The following is an 18,517-nucleotide window of genomic DNA, read 5'->3' as shown; positions in this document are numbered from 1 at the left end:
ATGCCCCATCGTCACTAGCGCAGCATGCTACAGTCGCAAACCACCCGTGGACGACTTGGACATCGTCACCCAAAGGAGCGATATGCGTGTGGAGAACGAACACCCATGAATTAGCAAACAGGAATACAGGGGCCATTTAACAAGCGAAAGAATCACCATCGTCGTCAGCAATTGCCAGGTAGTGTTTCCTGCGGCACTCTGCGGCGCGGTCTTGGCGCTGCCCTTTGCGCGTTCCATTCATCGCTGCACTTACTTCCACCAAGACAAGTCAACTTTGGACAGTCGCCAACAGCACGCCCGACCCCTAGGCACCATTTGCGCGTCACCGGAAGCCGTCTTGGACCCCGTCACGCGCCTCTTTAAATTTCAGCATCGCGCCTGCCGGTATCGCGGACAGGGAATGCTGTGAAGGAAACCGCCTAAGCACGACTCCGGCCGCCCTGAGCGCGTTCCATCCCACGCCATCACTCGCGCATCGCCAACAGCACCCCAAAGTCACCATGGCCGCCGCCAACGGCACCCTCACCCCGCCGTCGCTCCCCCAGGCGCCCAACTCGCCCGCTGCCGCCAAACGGAAACTCGCAGAGCGTCCTGCCATTGCCGTCAATGGCGCATCCACGCCTGCACCGGGAGAGAGCGCCAATGCCAGCGCACGCTCTCTGCAGGCAGTATTAGGAGACATACTGGCAGTTCTCAAGAGGTATGCCGCCTGCGAAGACTTCCCCGCTCCCGCGCGTTCTCGCCATCATGCCAGCAGCCCATGCACGGAATGCGCTGGCTTGGCTCACCCGCACCTCTGAATCGCATGTTGACACTGAATAGCTACGACACCAAACCCTCCATCTTGTCGCATCCCATCACCTCGTCGATTACGCGATCAGCCTCTGGAGAAGCCGACTCGAAGCGCACCAAGCTGACCCCACCCAACGGCCCTGCCACCATCAGCAACCTGATACAAGACGGCTCCTACGACTCTCTGCACGCACTAGAGAAGGATGTCGAGAGCGCTACCACCGAGATTCTGGCATCCAGCGGCCCAAGCGATTCGTCGACAGCCCATACATCGCCTCAAGACACAGCGCTGCAAGGCAAAGTGCTTGCCTTCCAGACTGTCTTGAAAAACCTCGTGACTAGAGAAGAGACGCGCAAAGCATCTGGCTCAGCAAAGCAAGTCAACGGCGATGCCGACGCTTCAGCCTCAGGAGAGGAGAGCGCTCCGGTGCCGATAAAGGAGGAAGATCAAGACGCAGAGATACCACAGAGCCGGACTGTTCTCACGCTCTATGGAAGTGCACCGCCGAAACAGCTATTCTCCAGTCTGCAGCAACCCCAGAAAATATCCCCCGCCCATGGAATATCCACGCTCGACACCGCCGTCAAGGTGACTCTACCCTTGCGCGAGACGAACCTCCCCAACCTTATTTCGACGACAGAGGTATACCCCATCTCAGAATCAGATAGCAAAAAGAAGGTCGCGACTATTGGAGAGGTCTTCCGTGCGCCTGCCCACTTGCCACAAATCAGTCCGCCCAAGTCTGCCCGACCAACAACAAGCAAAGGCAACAGCACCATCACCTTTGCGCACCAGGAAGCTCCCAAACCTCGTCGCAAGGGCTCCCAGTCGCACGCGCATCAGAACCTGTCTTCAGGCTTTTGGCTTGGATATGCCGGGGTAGATATGCCCAGAGACCAGACCTCACCAACAGCGAAGCAAAAGAGTAGACAACGGGCGTTGAGCATGGGCGAGGCGCAGCAACCACCGTCCGAAGCGATCCTTGTTGCAGTCCAACAAGCCAAGGAAGATGCCTTGTTTCGCAGTGCTTACTCCAGCTTTGCGCCAACTCGGGATGACAGCTCCGCAATTATTCCAGAGGAGACTAAGAACATGGTATGGTGGCAGAAGGTGGGTGAGAAGCGCTTCAACGAAATGTTCCCAATCGATCCGGCTCTACTCGACCCTGAGCAGGCCAAGCAAACACTTACCAACGGGACCACCGATGAGGATGAACTATTTAAAGAGGCCGTCGAGAACTTCACCCCGGTTCAAGGAGACGTGTTACCTGGAATGGCAGAACAGACCGAGGAAGAGAAAGATACCGATGAGGTGCTCAAGGAGATATCGGAGCTTCTCGAGACACTGGCCTCGTACCAAAGGATACGAAATCTCTCCCTCACAACCAACCCACGTACTCCTGTTGTACAAAATGCTTCACTCGCGACCCTGGCTGGCAGCCCATCTACACCCTCGTCGGAAGAGTTTGACGTCTATCAGATACTAAAGTCACAGCTCACCTTGTTGATCTCGCAGCTTCCGCCGTATGCAGTCGCCAAACTCAATGGGGACCAAATGGACGAACTGAACATTAGTCGAACGATCCTCTTCGACACTAAAGAGTACAAGGGCGTCTTGGAGGAGGATCAGCTATCGAAACTTGCAAAGACACCAGGAATGGCTGCTGCAACGCCGGCTACTCTGGCGCGAACGAGCTCTGGGACCAACGCGCATTATCCCGCAGCTGGGCACCAGTACAGCCGTCCAGCGCCGTCGGTGCCTCAGTCAGGCGCTCGTCCAGTGTACTCGCAACCACAGTCCCTCCACCGATCATCGTCGATGCACCTACAACGCTCGCCTTCAGGTGCGGCGCAGACATTCCAACCGGGTGGCGCGTCTTATGCTCCCAACTCTCGGCCGGGGTACTCTGCAACCCCCTCGTACAACCAACAAACGCCGCGACCAAGCTATGGAACCACTCCATCTGGCCAATACTTCCCGCAACGCTCCGCACAGCCAAGCAGCTACACGGGAGCTACTGGCTCACAGTACTATAATTCTACACCCGCACAGGGTCAGAACCGTTATGCATCACAGCAGAACCAAAGCAGCTTCTACCCTCGCTCACAAAATGCGGCACCTATGTACAATGGCGCGCAACCACCGCCGCCACGGAATGTGTCACCCATGAAGGGCGCGCCCACGCCATCGGCTTATGGTACACGGCCAGCATATGGCACACCCGCGTCTGGAGGGCAGATGCGCAGCACATACTACGGTCCTTCCCAATACGCGACTCCCCAGGCGCCTGCTGCCGCTGCTCCCTACAATGGCGCAGGCGGCAACCCTCAGCAGATGATGCTTGAGAGACAACAAGCGCAGCAGGCACAAGCCCGGCTTGCGGCACAAAATAGTTTTAGTAGCAGTAGGCAGGGGTCAGGGACGCCGCAACCTCCCAACGGCTCCATATATGGCGCTAATGGTGCCTCTATGTCGACGTAGGGTGTTGTGATGAGTGAGTATGGATTTGCATGGTGTTCTGGATACCATAGATCAGCTTCTGGCGTTTCGGGCAGTAGCAATGAGAGGGAGGACTATCATTTCTGGACATGTTCTTGTTTAGCAGCGGCATTGTTGCCTTTGTAGACAACGCATGTCACGTAGTTAATTGGGCCAGCGTATCATAGTTGAACGGGCTCTCCTTTTTGAGCAAGCAACAGATTTATTGAAAAGGAGACCATGTCGAGCATTATCCATGACTGCTAGCTGTGGCTGTGACGTGGCGTGGACCCTGCATTGCGCTTAGAGTTGCCGAAATGACGTCGCGCAACGCGTTCCTTCCGGCGAGGCAGCTGGGCGGACGGTCGCTGATGGCAGTCCTCATCGCTGCCTCTGCGGACAAAACCATGAGACCCACACACCACCATGGCTCATCTCTTGCGTGGAAAGCAGGCTGGTGTCAGCAACGACCTCTCCCTGGGCCTGGGCCCTGATTTGTTTGTGCTCGACCATGTACGCGCTCGCTGTCTTCTCGCCCCGCCGTTCCCCCAGCCCTATACGCGCAAGCTAACAGCACGTGAAGATCCGCAACTATGGCATCAACTCTAAAGTCACCCAAGTTGCATACGACCCCGTCCAATCCCTCCTAGCCGTCGGCACGAGCGACAGCAAGTATGGCCCCGGCCAGATCTACGTATTCGGACAGAAGAGGGTCGAAGTGGTGCTGTCGCTGCCCGCGCGCAACGCCTCGATCAAGATCCTGCAGTTTTGCGCCGAGAAGCTGCTGTGCGTAGACTCGAAGAACGACTTGTCTGTTTTTTCGCTCGAGACGAAGAAGCTGCTCAACGCCCATTCTCCCCCCGCTAAAATTACGGCGCTTCATTGCGACCCTACTATTGACTATGCGCTCCTCGGTACGCAGCACGGCGAGGTGTACGCCTATGATCTGGCTAGAGAAGCGCTTACGCCCTTCAAAATACCCAACTTGTGGAGGGAAAAGTTTCCACGCTCGCGCCTAACCTCCGTTGTTACGCTCTCGCTCCACCCTCGAGATATCGGGTCCCTCCTGATTGGGTACAATTCCGGCGCAGTCATCTATTCGTTCAAGCAGAACAAGGCCCTGCATTTCTTCAACTATGTGGTCCCCAAAGGAGCCCCTGGAGGCGACTCCGATCCCGTTTCCGTCTCCAAGGACCGCGAACCTCCGCTGACCCAGGCTGTCTGGCACCCAACCGGCACCTTCGTTCTGACTGGGCACGAAGACAGCAGTATCGTTATATGGGACTCCAAAGATGGCCGCATCGTACAAGCGAGGACCTTGACCGATACAAACGTAGACAAGCCTGGCCCAGGCAGCTTCAGCCCAGGTGCCGTTGAAGGATCGTTCGCGCTCAAGTCCCCCATCTTCAAGATTGCGTGGTGTGCGAACCAGGATCCCGACGATACCGCTATCCTCATCGCTGGTGGACAGCCATCCAACATCTCCGCCAAAAGTCTGACGCTGTTCGAGTTGGGTCGAACACCAGTCTATGCGACCGCGTCCTGGCAAGTACTATCCGATCACTTCGAAAGCCCCAAGAGGCAAAGGATCCTTCCATGTCCGCCTGGAACGGAAGTAGTGGACCTTTTCCTCATTCCAAGGACTTCCCCTCATTATGCTGGCTGCCACGACCCCATTGCCATTATCGCGTTACTCGCTTCTGGGGAGTTGATCACCCTCTCGTTTCCAAGCGGAATGCCCATCACGCCGACTAATCAACTGCACCTCTCCATGACGCTTGTTCATCCGTACATCAACTATGCAAATCTTGCACCTGTAGAGCGTACACGGTGGCTTGGCATGACCGAAAAGCGCCAACACGGTCCGCAATTCCTCATCGGTGGTGCCGAGGCTGTTCATCCCCTCAAGCGGTTTGAGAACCGAAACATCGTCCAGACAGCTCATGCAGACGGCACAATCAGACTATGGGATGCAGGACACGCCGATGAGATTGAGAACCCTGCATTGCTACAGGTAGACGTAGCTCGAGCGGTCGGCCGCCCAGAGCATATACACGTCACACAAACCTCGTTCGCAGGCGCAGCATCTGAGTTATCCGTAGGGCTGAAGAGTGGTGAAGTAGTGGTGTTCAGATGGGGTGTAAACAGGCATGCTGGACAGGAGTACCCACCAGGTGACAATAAACCGCAAGCGCTTACCAATATCTCAGAAAGAAGTGAAGCGGCTCTCAAAGAAGGACTGCTGCCTTTCACTTTGCTTGAGGAGGGCAATGGACCAGTCACCGCCTTGAAGCATTCTGATGTTGGATTTGTTGCTGCAGGCTTTGAGGGCGGCAGTCTGGCCATTATTGATTTGCGAGGACCGGCTGTCATCTACAGAGCATCGATACAAGAATTCGTCAAGCCGGACAAACGCGCCAGCTTCCGACGGAGTTCAACGCAGGCAGCACCCAAAGCGGAGTGGCCCACTTGCCTTGAGTTCAGTGTTATGACACTCGAAGATGACGACTTTTCCAGCATTCTACTTCACGTCGGCACCAATCTTGGTCATCTGGCCACCTTCAAGCTACTGCCGGAATCAAGTGGCCAATACTCAGTAAAGCCTGCGGGGGTGTGCTCGCTAGACGACAAGATTATCAGCATTAGCCCCATGCACGCCGAAACTGGTCGCCCAGCATATGCCTCACAGTCTGCCGTTGCTGGACTTCGGACTGGTTCCAAGGTTAGCGGTGTTCTTTTAGCCACAACAGCCTCAGGCGCGAGATTATTCCGCCCCGCCACAAGTAAAGGTGCGCACAAAACCTTTGATCAGTTCTTGTGCGATGCTGCGACTGTGGTGAGGTACGAAGACAAGGGCTACGCAATGCTTGGGTTGTATGGAGATGGATGTGCGAGAGCGCATTCGCTACCTGCTTTGAAGGAGATCGGGTCAGTCAACCTCAGCGAGTTCTTAGATGTCAGGCGCTTCTCCGAGGCAGTCATCACAAGTACTGGCGACATCTTTGGCTGGAAAGGGCCTGCGGAAATGGCTCTCGTCAACGTCTTTGGAACGGGACTGCAATAGTAAGTTGAGTCGTCTCCCTAACTATGACACATGTACTGACCGATTTTTAGCGAACGCGCCAAAGATGTCTTGCTTAACCCAGAACTGTTGATTCCGCCACGACCCACCATCAGCAATATCCAATGGATCTCAGGCACTCAATACGTGACACCAGCTGACATGGATCTTCTGAGTAAGCTATTCCTTTCTTTATTCACAATCAAGTACTGACATGTCTAAGTCGGTGGTCCTGATCGGCCCCTGTCAAATCGCCAAATGGCGCAGCAGCGCGCAGAGGCAGAGCAGGAACGACGCCGCGCCAATCCGACCTCAGCCAGCTCTTCTGCCGCTGGATATCAATCCTACCCTACTCAAGTATCCCCAACTCAAGAAGGATGGGGTGCCTGGGCTACTCGCCAGCTCAACGAGCGCACGGAGAAGCTGAACATCGTCGGAGACAGTATGGACAATCTTTCGCAAAATAGTGCAGGTTGGGCGAATGATGTCAACAAGTTTGTCGGGAAGCAGAAGAGAGGGCTAGTCATGGGTGCTATGAAGAGCAAATTTGGGTTTTGAGCCAAACATACGTCAAAGCAGCATGACGGTATAGTGCAGTCTACGGCTATGACCGACATTGAGAATGTTGTGTGTGAGGGTTATGCTCTTACGAGCGATTCCATCCTCCAACTTTTTCAGGCCTACTTGTGAGCAACCAATTCGCGGAAGTGACAGGTGCCAGTCCCATAGTTGAAGTGTACGTGATGCATACTACGAATGTAACACAATAGTTCTTGAATCATCACGCCCGTGGCACCCAAAACCGGTATATCATCTCGCCAGTTCCTGCCCTTCAACAGCGACCCCTGCTAGCGCAAGGCAACTTCCCCAACCGTGCACTGCCTCCTGCTTCTGGACACACAACGACTTACCCATGACCGCATTGAAACCAGAAAGCTACCCTTCTTCGCGACAATGAGTTTCCTCAGTAGCATCCGCCAAATGCTTCCGAGTGTGCACTGGCTGCTAGGTCCACCCGAACCAACTGGCCCCTTCACACCAACCTACGCCGACGTATGTCGCGCTCGCGCTGTGCTCAAGACCCTCAAACTACCCACCGAACTAGTCCTCAGCATACTAGAGCACGCGCAATACTGGCCCATCGCAGAGATTTCCCGGTCAGGCCGAACCATCATCGCCCGCGCCGGCATGAACAACCCATCGGCAGCAACACTCTGTCTCGAAGCCAACCCTTCCTCCACCCCCATCGTGAAAGAAGCCAGTCTAGGTGGCGAAACAGCAAAAATCAAGCGCATCGACTTCGACATCACGAGTCAAGACCAAGGCTGGACGAGCGAGAACACGCAGGGTACCTTTTCCACATCGTCATGGCTTGAAGTGTCCATCTTGCGCGATGCATCGAATATTAATAGTCTGCTTCCTACGCCGCGATTGGTTAATACTTGGATTAGCAGTCCGATGGATTATCATACTAACATGGTGGGTCGGGGATGGTCGCTTGTCAAGAGGCCTGAGAGTGCGCTGCAGGGGCCGCAGGGTGGTGAGGGGCATTTTGCTTGGTACTTGCAGGGTAATCGTGTTATGGCTGGCACTCAGGACTATCATGTTGCTTGGGATGAAGGTGGTTTGTGTGAGTTTGATGAGGGCAACGAGGGCGCGGGGAGTGGAGAAGGCTTTTTGGATGCGTTGGAGCCGGGTGATCGTGTTTTGGTGTGGGCTAGGGCAAAGGTATGTTTGAGATGCGAGATACCGAGTGTTCTTTGGAAACATGTCTTCGTCACCATGCTGACTTGTTTTAACAGTACCCTGGATGGCAATGTATTGTTGATGGCGTCAGCGTCACTGTTCACTATGGATTTTGAGGCCCTGACTGGCAAGATCTCATTCATATAAGCCCAGCGGATACATCGTATGCTCTTACCCAACTGTAGCCTTCTTAATGTTCCTGAGGCCTTCACCGCCTACTTTGAGTTTACATCATTCTACTTTTGTCAGGAGTCAGCCAATAGCCATTTTGTTCACGTCACAGCTGTCTCATCCTTGAAGCGTTGGCACCGCTCTGTATGAAGATGATGATCGCATTCATATGAGGCCCTGGTTTCAGCCACGCCGCCTTGCTGCCCACGTGCAAATCCCCCCCAAGACATCATCTGCAATGAGATATCTCTAAGCAAACCGGCCGACTCATGTGCATCTAAGCAATCCACTTTTCCCATACTAGAAAAGCTGCTCGTCGCTACGCAGCACAAACTCAATATCCGTAATACCCAGGCCATAGCTTCTAGCTTGTCACTAGAGCGATGCTTCATGCTCTCGATAGGCTGACGAGCCGTCTCACTTGGCATCATCCTCGTCCTTCTTGGCCTTGTCTTCGATCTTCTCTTTGCCCTTCTTGGCATCACCATCCATAACCGCCTTCATCTGCCTTAGATATATTCCGAACTCTCCAAAGCTAGTCAGATCCATGCCCTTAGTGCAGTTAGTGAGCTTTTCAGCGGCAGATTTGAGGCGTGAGTTGCGCTCGTTGAGATTGAGGTAGTTCCTCTTGAGGTTGTCTGCTTTCTGCTGGTCGGTAAGTTCGAAGGGTGTGTTGACTGAGGACGGGGCTGGCGAAGGGAGATGGGCGACGACTTGGGAGGATTGGGAGGCTTCGGGAGCGAAGATCGAGGGGTATGCCGGCGCCTGGGCTACCTGCGAAGCTTTGAACGTGAACGTGCGCGCGGCGGAGGCTCGGAGGCTCTCGTTCTCTACTTGAAGGCGTTCATTTTCTTGGATCAGATGGGTGTTGTCGGAACCGAAAGTTGCCTTGGTGTTCATGACATCTTCTAGTATGCGCTCGTGTTCTGCCTTCTCATCCTTCCTCAGTTGTTTCTCGATCTGAAGCTCTCCAGTTAGCTGGCCGTTCCTTGCGTTGACATTGTCGAGCTTGATACCCAGCCGGTCTCTGTCCTGGTTCACCATTCGTAGGGTTCCTCGCTCCGTCTCGAGGTCGCGGTGAAGAGTTTGGAGCTGTTGACCAGTCGCGTTGTTGGAGTGAATCTGGGCCAACTCACGGTCGCTCTTTTCCTTCTCGTGGAGCATCTTCTGTCGAGCGAGCTCGGTCTTGACGGCGTCGAGTTCCTGACGCAGCTGTTTTTTCTCATTAGTGTGCTTCTCTTCTGAGCCCGCCATGTTGTCTTGCTGGTTGTGCCGTAGAGATAGGTTTGCGGGGCAGAAGTTGGGTGGGCTTTTTGGAGGAGAGACGTTGTTGAAATTCCATCTGGAAGATATGTCGGAATATCGGTCGACAGAAGAAAATCTTTCGAAGGCCGAAAGTCTTGGTGTTGATCCGCGGTGAATGGGTTCTGGATTCACCACGGAATCAGAGATCCTGGGCTTCGCGTCCTCGTCAATGTCGACTTTCGATCCATCCAATTCCGCAATCACATCCTCTTTACGGGTAATCCTTCGTTGTCGCATATGCTGATGTTCATCGTCTTCACTGTCGGACAAAGCGATGACCTCGACCTCCTTATTAACTGTCGTCGACCACATAGTTGACATGTTGCTGCCCATGCTGCCCATGTCGTCCAGCTTTCTCTTGCTGTTTGCCTCGGTCTTCTGACGTTTCGCTGCTCGCGGAGGAGTCACATGCGCGGGTGTAGTGCGCTTCCTTGGCTTTTCTATGGTAGTCTTTCCAACGTTTTTAGTTGGTATTTGCTTAGTCGGCCGCCCTCGTTTTTCACTCACTGTAGGTATCTTCGACATCATGGCAGGCTTCAAGTAGCCAGGACGTGCTTCTTTCAGATGGTGCACATGAATCCTGGAGGATTTCGGCGAGGTGTAATCAGAACGAGCTTCACTCTCTCGCGCAGTTGATCTGATCTTTTCTGTTTCGACTGTTCGTGCTGTCGGAGGTATCGTGGAGTTAGGCGATTGATGTTGGTATACCTTTTGGCGATCGAATAGTAAACTAGCAAACAGACCAGATGCAGGCAGGATTTGTGAGTGTGTTGGCGTCGCTCCTCTTGGTAATGGAGCACCAATGGATAGGTTAGGCGAGGCTGCCAACTGGCCACTGCTTCGGTTTATAGATAAGCGCTCGCGAGCGGTCTGGTATTTGCAGGTAAGATTAGTATTAGAGCCCATAGTTTCTATCTTGAGAAAAGGTATCTCCGTATCGTATCGTGTGTATCGTACGCAACAACGGTGAAGGTGAGAGGGCAGTTTGGGCAGTAGAGAACGTACTTGTAGTAGCTAAAGTGTCGCTGATGCAAGCTTCTGTGGATGCTGCCTTACACTATGCCTTAACCGATAGGTAGTAGAGCGGTGAGAGAGTCGTTGGAGGCGAGTATGCTGTTTGCCGGTGTCTGTCACATGCCCCAGCAATGCTTCGCGACGATAGAGGAATCGGAAACACTTAGGCTGAAGAGGAATGAGAGCTCTTTTTTAAAAACCCGAGAGGATTGACAGTTCCATCACAAGGTAGCGGGTGGCGGGTAAAGGTGGCCTTTTGATGAGCCGCAGCCGATAAGGCATTCGATCAATCTAGCTCACCTCTGCCCGATGTGATCTGCTCCCACACATGACATTGGATGGCTGCTTTACATGGGTGTTCATTTGCTATGGAGATGCTGTCTATAAGAAGTTAGTCATGATTGGCATACTCATATATTTGGAAACACACCATGTACTACGGATTGTAAGGAAACACCTTCAATTACAAACATGCTATACGCCCACTACTCTAATATATGGTATGCAACGAATGCCCCGTGAAATGTACCTATAATGCCTACATGCGCCGACCAAGCAACCTCGTCACACGTTATGTCGTAAGAAAAGATAAGCGGGAAGTCGAACGCAAATCGCTAAAGCGTCTATCAAGAAAGGAAGAAAAGGTTGGTACAAGAAGGGAAAAAGTCCACATAGGAAATGTACTAGTACATCTCCTCTTCTCTCTCTTTGCCACTGCCATTAGTGTGTCTCACGCTGCCAACCACGCTGGCACGTCCACTTCCACCGATGCGACTGCCACTCGCAGACGCAGTTCTTTGGACATTATCTGGGCCATCTTCGTCTCGACGGTCCCTCTCCTTCTCAAGCGCAGCCCTGAGGTCCGCATTCTCTTCTACTTTCTGCTCTAATCTCTTGCGGGCACCGCTTCGGTCAAGGAGTCGGGCTTCACGCTCGGCCTTCAAACGCCGTTCGAGTTCCTTAAGTCGATGTATCCACTTCTGTTCACTTGGCTGAAGCGGTCCAGCGGCGGGATAGGGATGGCCTGGCGTCGGTGTCGACGAATTCGAAGTCGAAAAATGCTCCACGACGGAAGCGGAGTGAGCACGCAACAGTGTTTGCGCCATACTGGCACGTTTGGAAGAGGTCGGCGAGGCAGCACGTGATGGTGAGCGGCTGACAATAACATCGTTGCCGGACTGTGTCGTGGCGGTAATGGCGCGGAGGGTCTGGACCTCGGATCGTAAGGTCTTGTTCTCAGTGCGCAGTTTGTTGACTTCCGCGGTGTTGAGGTCGACGATACCGCCACGGACAGTACTAGGTCTTCCGATCGATTGTCGTTGCGCCATGACAAGCTTCTCGAGCTGATCAAGTCGTTTGGCGCGAGAGTCTAGGCTATGCTCGAGAGTCTGGTAGTCGCGGACTAGATTGTTTTCTATGTTGCGAATTCTTTGCTTAAAGGCACCAATGACACCCTCCACGGTCCTCACCGCAAGAATGATGTTCTTGTGGAAGCCCTGGACGTTCCTGGAAATGAGCTCCATGGAAGTAAGTTCCCCGTTGATGAGAGCGTTGTTGCGGGACCATTCTGCGCCGCAAAGAGTGGACAGTCGATTCCATAGAGCGTATAGCAGATTGTTACGTTCGAGCAGCTGCTCCTTGTACTGTTTCTCTAGACTGTGAAGCCTCTGCCGATCCTGACTACGAAGGGTTTCAAGTTCCAGAACCCTCGATTCGTGTTGTTGGATCGCCCTGGTAGTGGATTGATGACCACGCTTGGCGTTCTCGAATGCTGTTTGGTCTTGTCGACGGCCTTGACGTTCGCGCTCGAGCAGCTCTGAAAGACGGCGACTTTCCATGCCAGTGCTCTCCAAGAGAGCATCACGGTTGCGCAGCAAACGGTCTTTCTCCGCAAGATCGGTTTTGACGACATCGAGCTCTTGCATAGTCGCTTGAAGATCTCGTTGAAGCTTTGCGATATCCTGAACGATCAGTTAGTGTGTCTCTAGGTGATCAGGAGTAACGTCACTTACCTTGAAGAGGCTCGACCTCGTGCCGTTGAGGTTACCCAGTGACTCACGAAGCATTTGCTCCAATTCGTCATGCCGTTGCTTCCAAGTAGATGCCTCAACTTCCTTACTTGAGAGATTCTTTCGTAGCTTCCTGCTCTCTTCTTTGAGCTTCGACAACTGACCATTGAGTTCGGTGATGATCTTCTCCACCTCCTGTTTCTCCTGGGTTTCCAAGGCATCGCGTTGCTGCCTCTCCTCGGCCATACGCTCCTCAAGATCCCGAGAACGTTCTCTAGCCTCTTGTAGCGTGACTTGAGTATGGTTCAGGGCTGATTCCAGCTCGCCAATCTTGATCTTGTCGCCCTCTTGCTCTTCTCTCAGGAAATCGATCTCACCCTGACAAGACTCAAGTTGGACGTCAAGTCGTTCATTCTTCGACCTCTCCTCACTAAGGAGCTTGTCTTGCCTGTTCAGTTCTTCGTTGGCGTCGCCAAGTTCTGATTCAAGGTTCTGGATCTTGCGAAGGCTTGCATCCCGATCGTCTTCGAGCTGCAAAAGACTCTCACTGACATTCTTCATTTCTTGTTGTAGAGCATGGAAGTCTTCAGTGGTGTTTTCCAGATCGTTGTAAAGACGGTCACGTTCCGCTTGCTTTTGCTCGAGGTCAATCTCCAACCTTTGCACCGTATCTAGGGCTTCTTGTCTGAGCTCTTCAGTTTCCTGCTCTTTGTCTTGTAGTAGCTCCAGTGCCTCGTCACGCTCGCTTGCTAGTGCCTGTAGGTCTTCTGTCTGTGCCTCTATCTCCCTCTCCAGCTCCTTGACCTTGTTCTCGGTGGTCTCAAGCATGTCGAGATGGCCATTGAGCTGGTCATCAAGCTCCTTGTATGAAAGCTTCAACTGCGATAGCTCGTCTCGCAATGCAGCATTTTTGCTTTCGAAGTCTTCTCGATCGGGATCGCTTTGCTGGGTCAAACGTGTTCCGCCGCTTGCTCTCGAAACAGACCTCATGTGGTTGCGGGAGATGGATCGTTCCAGAATGCTATCGCCGGCTGTCGATCCAGCATCTCCTCTGCGAATTGTGAGTTTCAGGCCTTCGTTCTCTTCCCTCAGTCGAAGATTCTCTCGGTTCCTTGAAGTGAGCATGGAAGCTTGTGCGTGGAGATCTCGTTGCAGCTTTTCGTTGTCGCTTTGTAGATGTTCCACTAAAGTACTACTTGTGCCGCCGAGCGAGACTGGTGTAGTGTTCTCATTGCCGTCAGATCCAGAGTTCGAACGGGCAGCAAAAGATTGATGCATGCGCCGTGAGTTGTTAAAGACCTTGTTCATGTGATTGTTCGTTGTCGAGTGATGCATCTGTTGCATCTGCTGGTTTTGTTCTTTCAGACGCTCAAGCTCCTCTCGAAGCCTCTCGGTCTCGGTCTCTGCTTGCTGACAGCGCGTCTCCACCTGCTCCCGCCTCGCACGCTCCTCTTCGAAGTCTTCTTTCCACATGTTGATAGCCTCATCAACACCAGCAGAGTCTTCACCAAAGCTCTTCTCTCGCATGGTCTTGATGTAATCAGCCATGCGTCGATTGTCAGCTTCCTTTTGAAGAGCCTCCTGTTGCCACTGGTCCACTGTGATCTCCGTAGACTCTAGACGCTCCCGCAAAAACTCAATCTCTTCCTCCAATTCGGCTTGCCTGGATGACTGGACACTTCTTCCATCTTCTGAGCCGCTGCCGACGTCTCTAGCGGTAGCGTGTCCCTCTTCCTGAGCCTTAAGCCTTCGCTCCAGATCGCGAATCTTCTTACGCATCGACTGACTTTCCTTCTTCTCTGTCGCCAGATCAGTTTGCAATTGAACGTTCTTCGAGATCATCTCCTTGACACCCTCATCAGACCGATTCTGCAGCGCTTGATCGAGGAAATGGATCTTGAGCTTGAGATCAAAGTTCTCTTTGCTGAGCTTGTCGATCTTGCTATTCTGCTCCTTCAGTGTGAGATTGTGTTTGCTCCGAGTGAAGGGGGTAGCCATGTGTCGTTTGTCTGGCGATCGCGAGTGCTTAGCTCGGAAATCGCGTGCAATAGAGTCTGGCACTTGTATATCCTGGACGTGTCTAGCAATGACTGTGTCGGTGGGAGCGGCAGGCTGCACACTAGGAGCGCGTGGTGTCTCTGGTGGGGTCGCACTGTTGGGCACCTCCTCGTCCAGACGACCCAGACTATTATCCGGCTGAAGAAAAGCGGATAGTGAGTTTGTGCTAATACTCCGACCCTTCTCCCAAGGGTTGGTATCGCTGTATCCTGACATCGACGAGGCGATGCTACCCAAGCTCGGCAGTCTTGACAGTCCTAGGCTCATCCCCCGTGGTCCGCTCGAGCGAGGAATAGCACCACCAGTCTGCAAAGCATAGTCTGCGCCGAGACTTGCACTGCTTCCGCCATCTCCAGACGCATCGGAACGGTTGGTGAAGGACGATACGGATGACCGCTGGCTTGAACCGCGGTGCTGTAGGTAGCTGGGTCGCTTGCTGATCTTCTGCGCGCTCGCGGGAACCAGTGGTGGAGGCATGGCTGAGCTATCCACGCTAGAATCGTTCTCGTTCGTGAGAGAAGAACCTTCTTCAATCTGTGAAAAATCGGGAGCTTTCACTGTCGAGGCACTGGATGTCGGCCGTCGCACGTCCACTTCTTTTGGCTGAGCAGCTGGAGGAGCTTGGTCCATCTGATGCACGGCTTCTCCTCCCGCTGCTTGTTCTGTAGTCCTGCCTGCCGACGCGCGTGATTGGCTTCGATGCGCGGCTTCTGCAGCGGGCGAGGAAGGTGCGACCTCTGATGTCGCGGTGCTCGCATCCATTGAGTCATCTTCTCCAAAGTCCAGACGTCTAGCAGCAGGCGTCTTGTAAGCGTCGGCAGGCGTCGGGGCCTCGGAAAAGGAGGAGGAGTTGCTATGGTGGCTGTGCCTGGCTTGCGACTTGGTCGGTGTATTCCCACTGCGCACTTCAAGCTTCTTCGGCTTCTTCTTTGGCTTTGTCAGCTCCTCCAGATTGTCCATTACTCTTTGCATGTCCGCATTGTCGTCCATGGGTCGAGCCGATTGCTGGGAATTCCCAGGTGAGCCCCCGAACAGGTAGGTATCGTCTACGCCGGACTGTCCTTGAGGTGCTTCGACCTGGACAGGCGCCTCGGGAATAAAGCTCGATTCAATGTCCATCAATTGGCGCTGCATTTCGCGATCCTCGAACACGCTTTCGCCATTGTGCGCGTCTTCTTCGTCGATGACATGGTGTATGATGCTGTCGTCCTCTTCGGTGGGTAGCGGCGGGAGATCCGAGTCGGGCTGATCGAAAGCCCTGACATCGTCGGCGTCTGATATATCGTGCGCCATGTGGTTTTCGTGTGCGGGTGCCAGCGTGGGGGTGGAGGGTGTAGAGTCGACTTCGTCTGTTTGCAAGGCCTCAGCACTCCGGGCAGGAGCGTTGTCTGCGGTAGCCATGGGGGTGGGTACGCGCGCAATAAGCGTGGAAGGCGCGTGGAATGGTGTATTTTCGAGGCCTGCTCACCAGCATAGTGCGACTGCCGAGGCTGCAGTGTCGTGAAAGTTGACGACAAATGCGGTGATTCCCTGCCCTCGCCTGAGTGACAACAGAGCGCGCGTTGTTTGCGCTAGTATGAATTCGTCAGCTTGGGCTACCGTGCGGCCGGTCCCTTCCAAGGCTTAGGCCAACCGGGTCCCCTGCCAACTCATCGTCAGCCCCGGATACGCCGTCGCAAACTCCGAATTTGTTTCTGAACTTGCCCGGAGAGGCTTGGGATCAAATCTACGAAAATGTTCTTGGTGATTAGCAGATGTAGTTCCGCTGGTACGAGACTCTGCTCCGTGCTATTCCAATTGGCACATCCAAGAATCGCTTGCGGAATCGACAGCGCATCCGCAGAGGCCTTCTTTTATGGATGATGGCTTGTTAACACATCCGTTGCGAAGTCTTACAGATCATCGTTCGAACACACATAGTTTTTGCGGTACACACATGTATAGGGGTGCGGAGGGGAAGCATGACGGACCACCAAACCCGTTTATTATCTCTGAGAATGACATCGGTAACATTGAGATACACGCACTGGTTTGGGTCAATTACGCTTCTACTTTCCGCAATTTTGGGTTGTGGGTTACGCTAGAGCATCAAAAGTCGAGTGACACTACTAACACAGAGGAGGTAGAAGTTCAGAGTGCTGTCTCGTCCGACGCTAAGGGATGACGAGACTCAAGAACATACGACACCGCCACGGAAGATCATCATCCATTATCATTAAGGTCTAATTCAACAATGCTAATATTCATATATACTAGAATCGAACTTCATCGACGACAATCACGCTAAGCAAGATCCAGAGTGATGGAGTCCGGATCAGGCTTACTTCCCTTCTTTGACACACCCCCCTGCGCAAACGCCACCACCTCCGCCGCATCGTCAGCAGCAAAGAAGGCGGCAGTAGCAAACGGCGCACCAAACAGACAGTCACCAGTGCTGAAAGCCAGCGAGCAGATACCCGTAGACGGGTTGACACCCGAGCGGGCATAAGTGCGCAGCGGAATCTTGACGGTGACATTCTTGCCCTCGACACCAGTGAACTCTAGATCAATGGTCGTGTCCTTGGGGATAGATTCGCATGTACCGTTCCAGCCAATGACACCATACTCGTCGACAACGAGGCCAGCGGCAGCAGCGAACTGGTCATTTTGACTGTAGCTGACGGGTAGGTAATCGAGCGTGGTGCCGGAGTCGACAAGGCAGGTGGGAGAGATAATATCCGAGTTATCGAACGCCGTGCCATTGACTGAGACGACAGGTGGGTTGACGTAGTAGCCAAGTGTCACACCACCGAACGGAGCCTCGACCATGGGGACCTTGACGAGGTCGCCCGTGTACTTGGAGTGGTCGACGCCACCGAAGACGACGTGGCCGGTGAACGTATCTTCGATTCCTTCGGGCGCTTCGTCGAACCACAGACTCTGTACGGGCGCGGAGATGGCGCCAGCCTCGAGCAGGTTCTGGCGCACGTGCGGACCCGTCGTGTTCCAGGTCGGCTTGCGGTAGTATGGTGAGATACCCAAAATGCCGTCGTCAAAAGAAGACGTCGGAGTACATTTTCCGTCGTCGCCGAGGCGCGATGTCATGTAGCTTGAAACCGCGACTTGCGTGTCCACGGTTGACGAAAGGCCCGCATCGGAAACGAACTGGAAGGTATCGTTTACCGCCACATCTCCAGTGATAAACTTGCTGTTTCCTCCATACGAGTAGTAGGACTGGAAGGGCACGGGTTTAGACGCCGACGGGCTGTTTGGGTAGTCGTAAAAGGGCTGCACCGTCTCGTTGCAAGGACCTGCACAGCCGAGACGAGTGCATCCCCAGTTCCTAATGCTGTCGGGGCCGAACACCCAGAAATTCTCAGAGCCTTGGTCGACGACGATTTCGATGGTGCGGTTGGTCGAGGGGTCGACGAGCTCCGTTGAGATCTTGTGGTGGCTGCCGTGCGCGAAGTTCAGTGGTATGTTGACCGTGGGCACGGCACCCAGGACACTGCTGGCAAGCGCGGAGACTGTGAGGGCGTATCGAACCATTTTGACGAGCAGAGAGAAGAAGAGCGTCGGTGGGGCCGGTGACGACTGATTTGACTCTGGGGATAACGAAGAAGTCTTAAGTAAAGCTTTATGCCAGACTAATTTGGCCGTGTCCGTCGCTTCATGCCGACTGATCCCGCCAAATACGACGGCTAGCCGCAAAAAACTCTTATCTCTTCATGCCTTCGAATGTCCCATGCAGGGAGTGGAGTGAACTGCCTTGCGGTGAGATCCAGGAAAGGGGCGCACCGACAATTTGCGGTCCGCGCTGCTTGCTGTCGGCAATTCGCATGGCTTGGATACGATGCTACAATGGCCCGTTGTGCCCTCTTGTCCAAGCGCAGAAGCGCAGAG

General features: G+C 53.8%; 5 protein-coding genes across 5 annotated transcripts; 3 read left to right on the top strand and 2 right to left on the bottom strand.

The window, feature by feature from the left end:
• The first annotated feature begins 69 nt into the window (after positions 1 to 69).
• On the top strand, positions 70 to 3,521 carry BKA58DRAFT_337465 (uncharacterized protein). The gene is made up of 2 exons (XM_046168274.1): positions 70 to 700; positions 823 to 3,521. The coding sequence occupies exons 1-2, from the start codon at positions 501 to 503 to the stop codon at positions 3,272 to 3,274; spliced, it is 2,652 nt and encodes an 883-aa protein (XP_046026630.1). The 5' UTR covers positions 70 to 500; the 3' UTR covers positions 3,275 to 3,521.
• Positions 3,522 to 3,542: 21 nt separating this feature from the next.
• BKA58DRAFT_383346 (lethal giant larvae like, C-terminal-domain-containing protein) lies at positions 3,543 to 7,096 on the top strand. Its single transcript, XM_046170178.1, has 4 exons — positions 3,543 to 3,784; positions 3,855 to 6,334; positions 6,386 to 6,507; positions 6,556 to 7,096. The coding sequence occupies exons 1-4, from the start codon at positions 3,698 to 3,700 to the stop codon at positions 6,888 to 6,890; spliced, it is 3,024 nt and encodes a 1,007-aa protein (XP_046026629.1). The 5' UTR covers positions 3,543 to 3,697; the 3' UTR covers positions 6,891 to 7,096.
• BKA58DRAFT_383345 (uncharacterized protein) lies at positions 7,097 to 8,481 on the top strand. The gene is made up of 2 exons (XM_046170177.1): positions 7,097 to 8,060; positions 8,135 to 8,481. The coding sequence occupies exons 1-2, from the start codon at positions 7,287 to 7,289 to the stop codon at positions 8,192 to 8,194; spliced, it is 834 nt and encodes a 277-aa protein (XP_046026628.1). The 5' UTR covers positions 7,097 to 7,286; the 3' UTR covers positions 8,195 to 8,481.
• Positions 8,482 to 8,598: 117 nt separating this feature from the next.
• BKA58DRAFT_456673 (uncharacterized protein) lies at positions 8,599 to 10,460 on the bottom strand (the record flags this gene model as incomplete). Its single annotated transcript, XM_046174604.1, has 1 exon — positions 8,599 to 10,460. One exon carries the CDS (start codon positions 10,458 to 10,460, stop codon positions 8,667 to 8,669), a length of 1,794 nt encoding a protein of 597 aa, XP_046026627.1. The 3' UTR covers positions 8,599 to 8,666.
• Positions 10,461 to 16,855: 6,395 nt separating this feature from the next.
• BKA58DRAFT_159297 (aspartic peptidase domain-containing protein) lies at positions 16,856 to 18,258 on the bottom strand. Its single transcript, XM_046164931.1, has one exon. The coding sequence runs from the start codon at positions 18,161 to 18,163 to the stop codon at positions 16,919 to 16,921; it is 1,245 nt and encodes a 414-aa protein (XP_046026626.1). The 5' UTR covers positions 18,164 to 18,258; the 3' UTR covers positions 16,856 to 16,918.
• Between the last annotated feature and the right edge of the window lie 259 nt (positions 18,259 to 18,517).

Source organism: Alternaria rosae (genome assembly GCF_020736505.1).
Source record: "Alternaria rosae strain MPI-PUGE-AT-0040 chromosome Unknown BKA58scaffold_4, whole genome shotgun sequence".
NCBI lineage: Eukaryota > Fungi > Ascomycota > Dothideomycetes > Pleosporales > Pleosporaceae > Alternaria > Alternaria rosae.
The sequence above is the reverse complement of the archived record's forward strand: the minus strand, read 5'-3'. Positions and strand labels throughout refer to the sequence as shown.

Excerpts from the sequence above, each read along its gene's own strand:
- BKA58DRAFT_337465 (XM_046168274.1), top strand. The coding sequence starts at position 501 with ATGGCCGCCGCCAACGGCACCCTCACCCCGCCGTCGCTCCCCCAGGCG. Across the intron at positions 701-822 it reads ATACTGGCAGTTCTCAAGAG|CTACGACACCAAACCCTCCA; the intron begins GTATGCCGCCTG and ends GACACTGAATAG.
- BKA58DRAFT_383346 (XM_046170178.1), top strand. The coding sequence starts at position 3,698 with ATGGCTCATCTCTTGCGTGGAAAGCAGGCTGGTGTCAGCAACGACCTC. Across the intron at positions 3,785-3,854 it reads ATTTGTTTGTGCTCGACCAT|ATCCGCAACTATGGCATCAA; the intron begins GTACGCGCTCGC and ends CAGCACGTGAAG. Across the intron at positions 6,508-6,555 it reads AGCTGACATGGATCTTCTGA|TCGGTGGTCCTGATCGGCCC; the intron begins GTAAGCTATTCC and ends GACATGTCTAAG.
- BKA58DRAFT_383345 (XM_046170177.1), top strand. The coding sequence starts at position 7,287 with ATGAGTTTCCTCAGTAGCATCCGCCAAATGCTTCCGAGTGTGCACTGG. Across the intron at positions 8,061-8,134 it reads TGGTGTGGGCTAGGGCAAAG|TACCCTGGATGGCAATGTAT; the intron begins GTATGTTTGAGA and ends TTGTTTTAACAG.
- BKA58DRAFT_159297 (XM_046164931.1), bottom strand. The coding sequence starts at position 18,163 with ATGGTTCGATACGCCCTCACAGTCTCCGCGCTTGCCAGCAGTGTCCTG.